Source organism: Egretta garzetta, unplaced genomic scaffold, assembly GCF_000687185.1.
Source record: "Egretta garzetta isolate BGI_Z169 unplaced genomic scaffold, ASM68718v1 scaffold51, whole genome shotgun sequence".
Lineage (NCBI taxonomy): Eukaryota > Metazoa > Chordata > Aves > Pelecaniformes > Ardeidae > Egretta > Egretta garzetta.
Genome location: NW_009258549.1, coordinates 2,881,860 through 2,892,506, shown reverse-complemented (window position 1 = coordinate 2,892,506; position 10,647 = coordinate 2,881,860). Strand labels below are relative to the sequence as shown.

Genomic DNA, 10,647 nt, shown 5'->3' with positions numbered 1-10,647 from the left:
ATTTTTATGTCCTGTGCACCCACAGGCTCTAGATAAATAGATGATACCTCCAGTACATAGTTTTTTTCAAGGAAAAAACTTGGCTGGAAATGGTAAATTGAAGTATTATACCCCAAATCTTTCACATGGTATGTTTTCTTGTGAGTAATCTGTTGCTTGCCTTTACATTTCCAGTGATGTCAGAATCATAAAATGAGGTGAGAGGAGGCAAAATGTGTCAGTAGGGCGCTGACTGAAGTCATGCGGTACCCAATTTGTGACAAACCAGTAAGTTCATTCCAGCCCAAAGTGTTGGTCGGGTCTGGAGGATATGTGTGTCTTAAACTGGACACACTGTGAACACCCAGAAACAGCGCAGCAGTTGGGAGTCAGCTTCCAACGATCCTTGCCAGTCAGCTCCCAATTATCCATGACCAGATTATCTGGTTTATGGGTCATCCGTGCTAAGGGACCAAGGACAGAGTGGGAGTTACAGGTTTTACTAGGCTGGGCTCCATGCTATCTGACATAATCCGTACTGTTTCTTTACTACCAGCTCGGATCTAGAAAGACTGGTGCTGAGCAGGGACAAGTAAGTCCAACGGGACCCAAGACACCTTTCTCTCAGAAGCACCAGGATGTTGCCACACCGTGATCCCTCACGCCAGTATCACTGAAAATTTTCTGTTGGTGGTGTCATAGCAGAGAGTGCCGTAAATCTCTTTCTTTCTTGGTGACAATACACGTACATACAAATGTATAGTAAAATGTGTTTTAAAGATTGACTTTGCCTTCTGGTTGTTAACTGTCACGAGCACTCACAGAAGGGAACTTTCTTCACAGAATGTAGCAGATATTAAAAAACTGAAGTCAGTTGGGATCTGCACGATCAAAGGAATCCAGATGACCACAAGACGGGCACTGTGCAATGTAAAAGGGCTTTCAGAGGCCAAAGTGGACAAGATTAAAGAGGCCGCAAACAAGCTTATTGTAAGTCAGTCACTTTCCTGATGGTTTAAACTTACGCTGGCCTCTCCAAAATGCTGTGCAACACTTCCCTTAACAGATATTTTCACCACATCACCAAGATAATTTTGCAAATTATTCTGCTCGTTACTCTAAAGGAATAATACTTTATACGCTACAACAACCAGCCAAATGCTGTGGTGCTTTTCATAGCCAACCTGTCTAAATGAGGCTAGGATGGAGAGAATGTATTTATGTGGAATATTGCACTTTGCCTTCAGGTTAAAGCTAAAATAAACCTCACGTTCTCTTTGGTCTTCCTTAGGAACCAGGCTTCCTGACTGCCTTCGAGTACAGTGAAAAACGGAAGATGGTATTTCATATCACTACTGGCAGCCAGGAATTCGAGTAAGCTGAGCTCTACTTAAATCCTTCCTTAGTCCCAACTGTTCCAGTAATCATATTTATTGCCTTTAATGAGACGCAAAACCATAAAGGAGCAAATAGTCAGCTCGGGACATGCAGGTTACCTTGCATTTGGAGCTGGTGCTGGCTCCATTAGGCCTGCATCAGTCAGCAACAAAACCAAACCCTTTTCTGAGGGGAAACTGGACTTTGTACAGTCACTGTGAATAAACAAGAGTTTGCATCCAGAAGTCCTGAACGTATCATCATTTTTTCACCTAGTCAAAACAACTGGCAGGTCTCAGGTCAAAACGACAGGTCTTTGAGACCTCCCCTGAGATATTTTTATGGTATGATATCTTTTCAAAGGTATTCTTTCTTTCTTTCCAGTAATAATTTCTATAGATCTTTCTCTTGCACGCAGATAGGAAGGTTGAGACAAGAGTTAATTCTTTATGAATCAGTGATCATTTAGTGCCCTGCACTTAATGCATCAAGTGAGGGGCTTTAGGGCAGAAATAACTTTTCTTAAAGTAGCAAAAAATTCTCTTTTTTACTTCCCTTTTGTGATTTTGTGGGTTTAACTATATCATAATCCTCTCCCTTTCTTCAGTAAACTTCTAGGCGGTGGGATTGAAAGCATGGCAATCACTGAGGCCTTTGGAGGTGAGAAAATCACATTAAATGAGTATTACTGAACAAAGAACTGCAACTTGGTTTAGATTTTAAATCAAGCTGGATTACTTCTATCAAACTTAGCACATTGTAGTCATAAAGGCGAGAGTACCTGCATGAGGGTAAGAAGAACGAATTTACGTCTCTTTTAGGTTTTTTCCCATTTTACCTCTTTATTTGCTTGCAGACTAAGTTTCAGCTGAGCAATCGTTAGACTTGGGGCACGCTGATTCAGTACAACATAGCGTTAATAATACTATTACTAACGTGTCATACAGGAAAGATTTCCCTGATGCGCTCTGTGTTCCCTTCCGGCAACAAAACTGCTGCAGAAGATATTTTATTTATGCACACCTAGGATACGTTGCATTTCATGCAAGATTTTTGAAATCACAATTAAGCTACCATTATAGTAAATGTGATCAGTTGGTGGTTAACACTTCAACAACAATAAGAGTTCATAAAACACAGCACTCTTCCCCTCAGAAAAGATAGACTGCAGACTGACATGATTTGGTACAATGAGATGAGATTAATAAACTCAAGCTTCTCCTTGATCGTTTTACTAAAAATGAAACTAGGCCAGGTCAGTGGAACCAACCATTTCTTCCTCCCTCTCCCTCAATTAACACTTTTCCACAGGTGCCATGTGGTTTTAACTTCTACGCAGAAAAGAGTAAATGTATGATTTATAAGTAAAAGTATGATTTATAAATTGGGGTTAAATGATTTTAAAAGGTAGAGACAGAGGTGAATTTTGTAAGTAAGAGTGTTTCTAACTGCAGTAACTCCTGAATCTGGGAAAGTCACACAAAGAAACCCTGACCTTTTTTTTGTTGTTGTTTTTGTTTATTTAACAGAGTTCCGGACAGGCAAAACCCAGCTCTCTCACACCCTTTGTGGTAGGTGCACTACCTTACAACAGACAGCTGTTTCTTCTTCCTTCTTTACAACTATATCAGAATTAAACACATAGAGACAAGTTAGAATCTTTTATCTCTAGAAATACAGTAAAACAGACCTCGGTGACTCTTACCTCCATTAATTGTCTTTGAGCAGAGAACTCTTATGACTGATTACTTTTTAGTACAGCTCACATCAATGTAATTTTTGCCGTAAGGAGAGAGAAGATAATAGACTGTCTTGGAGAAACCAGTGAAACACACCAGGTGGAAAAGCAGAGCACAAATATGGGTTACAGGTGGACAGGGGCATTGCTCAGAAAAGGGCAAAGGCAAGATTCTTTCTCAGCAGCTCTTCTAATTTCCTCGTTTCAAGAGGTTTTGCTGAATTCTGCATTCTGAAAGAGCGCTGAAAGGATACCACTGGCTGACAGCAACCGGGTAAACAAAGACTTTGGCAGTCACCGTATTTGGGCAGTGCCAAATGCAGCAGGACTTTGATTTCCTGGTGATCTCTCTCAATGTGTAAATAGTAGTAAATAATAACTAATGTAACTATTAATGCTGCTGGAATATAGTTACCAGGCACTGGGTAGGCAAACATTCCCTTAATTCAACCCTATCTCATGACACTTTCTGAAAAAAATAAGGCCTCTTCTGTGTTGTACAGTCTGATGGTCAGCAGTCATACCCTTTTGCATGAATGGTTGCAACTGAATGAATCGAGTATTTTAGCTTATTCGCTCCAAAGAGACTAAACCCACCATCAGTAACTATTGACATACCAGGAAATATTCATATCTGAAGTTAGAGCTGGGAAAAAAACCTACTAAATCAATACCATTGATTTGGGCAGAGGATTAAGAGGATGCTTTGTGCCTAAGAACTTGTTAATAATATCCTTACCTATTTTCAATATAAAATATAAAGATTTGGTCATAGTACTGAGTAAAATGCAATTCTAACACCATTACTTAAATCTCATCTGATCTCCAGTCGAGAAAATTGGCTTGGGTTTCTCCTCAAGCTGGCAGCAAGACTTGAGATACTCATGATTTCCACATTGCTTAGAACTGTTGGTTCTTTGTGATAGGGATAAGCAGTTGTATTTTATTAAAAAATAACAATAGAGTGAGTAAGAAAATATTTCCCCCGCTTTTTCATTTGGATCTTCTATGATTCACTGTAGTGACAGCTCAGCTTCCAGGACCCAACGGCTACACAGGTGGAAAGATTATCTTCATCGACACTGAAAACACTTTGTATCTTTTGGACTGTTGAAAGCTACAGGTATGATGATGAACTGGAAAGACAGTTCGTTTTGTTATAAGCAAGTAGGAGGCTCAGGATAGCTTCATGCAGGTAAAACCTTAGGAGCTACATGGAAAGCCTGGAGAGCATAGTGTGAAACGGCCCACAAAGCAGTGACTTTTTTCTCTGTCACTTGGTGTAATCCAACCTGGAAAAATTAGAGTTAGGATACGGATTTTATTTTAATTGGGGTTTTCATGAGATCTAATATGCCTTCTTGATAACGACACAGGTGATAGAAGCTTTTCTATTTACTTCAAGAGAAATTAATCTAAATACTAAACACTATTTTTAACACGTCACATCTGTGGTAGACTGTGTATAAATAGGTTTTGTTCACAGCTAAATTCCTAGAGCACAGATATCCATATGTCAACTCCCTCCCCCCGCCGCCTCAAACCCTAAACACAAAATGATTACCACCGTGAGCCCTAAACTATCTTTAGGGTATGTGGGACAGTGTGAAGAGAAAAAGTCAGTCTTCTCTAGGACCAAAATAAACATTCTTCTTTGTTTTTTTCCATAGTTCTATTTTGGAAGGGAGTTTGTTTATTTTTAGAGCATGGTTTGTACAAAGAGAAATCCTTAACTTTGACTAATGTCAGCCGACCAGACCGTCTTCGTGACATTGCTGATCGCTTCAATGTTGACCACGATGCAGTACTGGACAACGTGCTGTATGCACGTGCATATACCAGTAAGACCATTATTGCAGCTGGCGTGATACTTGTATTTTTTCTCTAAGGCTCCTGTTTTAATGGTTCTCAGTTTATTAACTGATATTGCCCACTGAGGATCATAAAGAATGCTTTGCTGCTAACAAAAGAAGTCCTAAGCTTGCTTCTGTTTTTGTTTCTGGTGTTGTAGACTGACCAGACTTGCTCAGCGTAAGTATTCCAGCTCAGCTGCATGACATAAACTATTAATAAAGTTTTGCAGTTTGCCACACATCGAGTGAACTCTGCCATGTACACAATGAGCATCAGCGTAGCATCTTAGTAAGAGAAGCACCAATTAATGTAACCACGATTGCCTGAATGTAAGCTAATTGAGAAATTCTTGATGATCTTGTGAAGGGAACTTTACAGGGGCAGCTCCAACACACTCTGCCACAAGACATCGCATTAGAACTCCAAGGAAGTTTTAAACGGGATTTTTACTTTGCAAGTACAATATGAACATGAATAATACGATTACTACAATTTCTGTGTGTCATGTAATTGAACGTTAAATTCAGAAATTTATATTGCTCTTCAGTTTTTAACGCAACAAAAAAGTTCTCTTCCCGCACAGCTTTGTTGTGCAGCTTTTCACAAAGAAGTTTTGTTAGCTGGGCAAGTGGGAACTGGAGCCTGCTGAATTACAGGCACTGCTGGTTATTGCAGAGGTAGCTTTTTACTGGGCACTGGATTTAAAACTGCTGGCAGTGAAAAGATAAACAGTGCAGACGTTTAAAGTGGAATTTTAAAATTCAGGCTTTTGTTGCTTCAGAGCTCTTTCTGGTCCCAGTTTCACTTGGCAACTGTACTTCCCACCAGGTGAACATCAGATGGAATTGCTGGACTATGTAGCAGCCAAGTTCCATGAGGAAGCTGGTATCTTCAAGCTATTGGTAAAAGATTATTTTTTTATTATATGCTTGCTGCTTTCAGAATACGTTTTCCTATTTTCTTTCACCATATTTACTTATCTAGCACAATTACAATGCAGATCATTGACTCCATAATGGCACTTTTCCGTGTGGATTTCAGTGGTCGTGGAGAGTTGGCTGAACGACAACAAAAACTGGCTCAGATGCTGTCAAGGCTCCAAAAAATATCAGAAGGTAAGGGAAACATTGCAAGATTTGGAAAACGTGGACTGGAGTTGCTGAAACGGTAGCTGTTGGTAGCACAAGCACCTAGCAGTCTGAGTGTATCATCAGTCAGGCACTGGCCCAGGAATCTTTCCTGACCTCACACCTCTGTCAGTTACCAGAAAGATCAAACTGATGAATTGTTTCAGGATGGCAGATTAAGGAGCCTGTAGAACTATTAATCATTTAGAGTTTTCCTAGAAATACTGTTAAGAGTCTTAAGTCCTAAATGAAAGAATAGGTTGTAGAACTGGACAAATATCCAGGAGGAGAAATTGTCTTCCCCAAAATTTGACAGTCTAAATACATGAGAAATGTGAAGAACAGAAAAAAGGATGAAGCGCAGAGAAATAAAGAAGCCGTGCCCATTACCATGTTTCCAGAACTTAGCAATGCTCTGAGGGATGATGACAGGATGAACTGGGTCCCTCCTCTTTGGAATGTCTCAGAAATGTTGATGAGGAATGAGTAAATGATTTTTTTTTCTTAAAGAAAAAAAAAAAAAAAAAAAAAGTATAGACAAAGGGAGGGCGAGGGGGCTGAGAGCAGGGAGCCAACAGAAAAGATGGGAACTGAGGAAGACTTGCTCAGTGGAATTCTGAAAAGTGCTCATTTTTTGGCATAAGTATTACAGCTGAAGTCACACAGGAGCTGGCTCCTGATTAACTCCAGCCATCAGACATAAAGAATATTTGCTTCTCTTTAATCTGAAATCGGAAGTGCTTCAGCAGCGGCCTTGCTTTTAGCATGCATAGGAGAATATGTTGGAATTCTAACTGGACAGAGTCTGCCTTCTTTGCATTGTTTTCTATTGCAGAATATAACGTGGCTGTGTTTGTGACCAACCAGATGACTGCTGATCCAGGAGCAACTATGACGTAAGATGCTTTTTCTCTCTCTTATTAAAAGAAAATTATTCTCTTTTATATTACATATGTAACAGCGATGAGGACTGAGATTGTATGGAGCCAGAGGCACCAAAATGAGGGTTCAGACTGGACACTGGTCCCTCTGGTATGATGAATCATTCGTGGATGACACCTATAGGTTTCTCTCAGTTTTAGTAATGAGGTTTTTTTTATGTTTATCTGCTGCCTGGCATGATGGCTTTTTTCACTGTGACTTGAACAAAGAGAACAAGCCATAAAAAGTATTCAAAAAGCAACCCATTTTGTTTTGGAACAGCTTATGTATGAAGTTTAAGGGGTGTATTTCTTGAGCCTCTTGAATTTAATGAGAGGAAAATTATGCCCACATCAAACATTTGAACATCCTATCTTGAGGCAAGCGTGTTAAAGCCCTTTTTTGATATATTTACCTATTTATTATTCATTACTGAGTTCAGTGTGCCTCATCTGACAGTTAATCGTGGTTTTAACCTATGGAATTTGCACAGTGAATCATCACAATTTTCTTGCTAATTTAGCTTTCAGGCAGACCCAAAAAAGCCCATTGGGGGCCACATCCTTGCTCACGCTTCGACTACCAGGATCAGTTTGAGGAAAGGGAGAGGGGAGCTGCGTATTGCAAAGATATATGACAGGTAAGTCACTTTTCCTTCACAGGAAGGAAGCTGTGTTACAAGCAACCCTGAGGTGACAAAGTTCATGGGACTGAAACTTAATAATTTGACAACTGATTCATGGTTTCAAACTAACCACGTTTCTGGAGGGTAAACAGAGAGAAAAAAATGAAAGGACAAACTAATTAATGGACTTGAAGTTGTCTTGCATATCACCTACATTAAATTACATAATCTTTCAACATAAATCCTCCTAGATGCTCATCTCTTAAAGAAGACCATCAAATAGTTTGGTAAGATTGGTGGTTTCCTGGCAGGAAAATGCCAGAGCTGTTAACTTACTAAGCTTTCCTGACACAGTATCACTCTACCAGGTAAGCTGTGGCAGACGCCAAGTCATTAGAAATCATACTAGTGGAACCACATGGGGAGACTACTGTTTCTGGTCAGGAACTCAGAAATTGAACTGAGGGTTTGCACAGGCAGAATCTTTCCCTTTCTTGCACCTTCCCCATTCCCCTCTTTTGTGTTTGTCATCTTCCAAGAGGTGGATTTCACATTTTCTGATCTTGATAATATCGATCACGTCCTACAGTTTGCACATAGGTATAAAGATGTCGAAGTGTTCCGGTTGCTTACGCTTACAACATTTTGGGGACTGTTTCACGACTGCATTTAACATGGGGAAACCCACAAGTTCCTAGTTTCTTTTTTTTTTTTTTCCCCAGCCCTGAGATGCCTGAAAACGAAGCCACGTTTGCGATAACTGCTGGAGGGATCGGGGATGCCAAAGAATAGGCAGAAAAACCGATGTAAATGTACAGCAGAAAACCACCTGGGCAGTTGGGATGAGGATTTGTGCAAGGTCACCGACTGCCTGGCTGCGTTTTTATCTTTTGGGAACTGTTTGAGCTATTTTGGGAGAACATTGGGATGAACTCTGTACAGTTAAGTTTTGTTCATCTTAATAGAATTTGGATCATTTAGGGTCTTCATTTTTCAATTGAGCTTTTAGCAAAGATTTAAGAAATAAGCTTGAATTGTTCAAAGAATCCTTTTCCTATATTTTGTGAAAATCAAAGCTGTCCTTTCACATGAGACTAATATACTCTTTTTTAGTTCTTTCAAAGAGAGTGCCTATCTGGTAGAATTTAATAGTGCAAAATGGAACAGAGTTGAAATAAACTCAGCTATAAAATTGACGTAACTAGATGGAAAAGGCAGTGCCAGGAGGAACAGCCCAAGAACTTGATGGACTCTCGTGTACCATACACGAACAAGTTACTTTAAAAATAGGGGTTTAGGCATTTTTATCTTGACTAGGGAAGTTTTTTATTTTTATTTAGCATTTTCTACTTTTTGGAGAGAATGTTTTAAAACTGTTAAGTTAAAAATAAAGATTATGAATTAGAGCAGCCCTCTGCTTATGTTTGGGTGCTTTGAATCAAACCCTGCTCTCAATAATCTCACTGATCTTTCACGAGAGAAATAAACTGGATGCGACCCAACATTTTAAAACCTTTTGTCTTGTTCTCTAAAGAAACAAACTGTATATAATTGCCCTGTCGGTCTCCTAACGTAATAATATTAAGGATTATTATTAAGTAGTATTAGATTGTTATTTAAAAGCTGAAGAAAACAAAACCAGTGGCTAGATAGGGCAGAGAGGCTGACACCAGTATGTACACCGAGGGAAAGGCACTTACGACTCGGCTTGGGAGAGCGTGCCCGCAGGCCGCCAGGACAGGCATAGCTCCAAATGCGCCGGAGATGTACGTCACGGGGGGCAAATGAAGGAGCCAGAAATAAAGAGGGAAATGGGGGATCAGGGGACAAAATACCAGTTCTGTTTGCATTACCTCCAATGCTCATGGAATTGCTTGTTTTAAAATAAATTCAACAATTTATACATTAGATGCTTTAAGGGAAGGCCTTACTTTGTCCTCCCGTATAAAAATGCCAACTAGAATGGGTCTAACTTTGGTGTGTAGTTAGACAGCTCATCCTCACTGATACAAGAATTTTTTTCATTTAGATTAACTAATGCACGTAAGATAACATGAAGTAAAAAGGCAGCAATGACCAGAAATTCATTCAAGAAAGCCTGACACCGTAGCCAGGGTTTACCTTGTGACAGAGCTAGGCAGTCTGCCTTCCTTGAGTGGTTTCTTAATGCATCTTTGATATTTTCCCTGAGGTAAAGCACTGTTTTTCACAGTGGAGGGAAGTCTAGAGAGACAAAGGCAGGGAGGTTGGCTGATCTAAGAGAGCACCAGGAATGGATCAGCCATTGTTATTTCATATAACACCTAGGTCTTTGCACGTACCCGTCTTTCCCACTCCAGGCATTCATATCTAATGGCCATCTACCCAGTGTCGGTGAGAGCCTACGGTGCCGCTTGACTTCCCCCCGGCCCACTTAGAAAGGCCCAAGTTTCTTCCAATACTTTAAGCACCAAGGCTGCTTTTTGCTTTCTTGCATACATGCACAGAGCAAGTAAAACTAAAATGGTAAAAAATTTCCCTCTCGTTCCAGGCTGTTATTTGTTTCAAGGGACTGAAGCAGAGGGGACTCACTTTCTCCTCTGCCAGCATAACCGGTTTTTGATGATCTGACAGCCCCGATAGCGCGACTGCGGCTTGGGCCAAGGCCGGGTTTGGCTGGCGCAGAGAGCTACTTGTCGGCAGGCGCTCTAAGCGTACGCACAGCACAGAATAACTTACGGCCTGTGCCATGTCATTACCTCACGGCTTACTTTATCTTTTAAACTAGGGGTCTCGGGTTGATCGGTGGAGTCGAACACTAGCGGGTGTCTGTGCCGCTCCCGGTGTCCTTCGAGTACTTCAGAACATTCGATTGCCATGCAGTAACACCACAGCAGGCCAAGGGGTGAATCATAGAATGTTTTGGGTTGGAAGGGACCCCTAGAGGTCATCTAGTCCAACTCCCCCGCAGAAGCAGGGACACCGCTAACTAGATCAGGCTGCTCAGAGCCCCGTCCAACCTGGCCTTGAATGTTTCCAGGGATGGG

General features: G+C 40.6%; 1 protein-coding gene across 1 annotated transcript in view; it reads left to right on the top strand.

Moving 5' to 3' along the window:
• Positions 1–10,549, top strand: part of DMC1 (DNA meiotic recombinase 1) — a 13,465-nt gene extending 2,916 nt beyond the window's left edge. The window contains exons 3-13 of the mRNA XM_009647849.2: positions 823–969; positions 1,271–1,353; positions 1,964–2,016; positions 2,886–2,927; positions 4,117–4,189; positions 4,844–4,935; positions 5,777–5,850; positions 5,949–6,063; positions 6,911–6,971; positions 7,520–7,636; positions 8,344–10,549. Of these exons, the coding sequence (XP_009646144.1) occupies positions 823–969; positions 1,271–1,353; positions 1,964–2,016; positions 2,886–2,927; positions 4,117–4,189; positions 4,844–4,935; positions 5,777–5,850; positions 5,949–6,063; positions 6,911–6,971; positions 7,520–7,636; positions 8,344–8,413 (927 nt within the window). The 3' untranslated portion in view covers positions 8,414–10,549. The remainder of the gene's footprint in view (positions 1–822; positions 970–1,270; positions 1,354–1,963; positions 2,017–2,885; positions 2,928–4,116; positions 4,190–4,843; positions 4,936–5,776; positions 5,851–5,948; positions 6,064–6,910; positions 6,972–7,519; positions 7,637–8,343) is intronic.
• Positions 10,550–10,647: the final 98 nt, after the last annotated feature.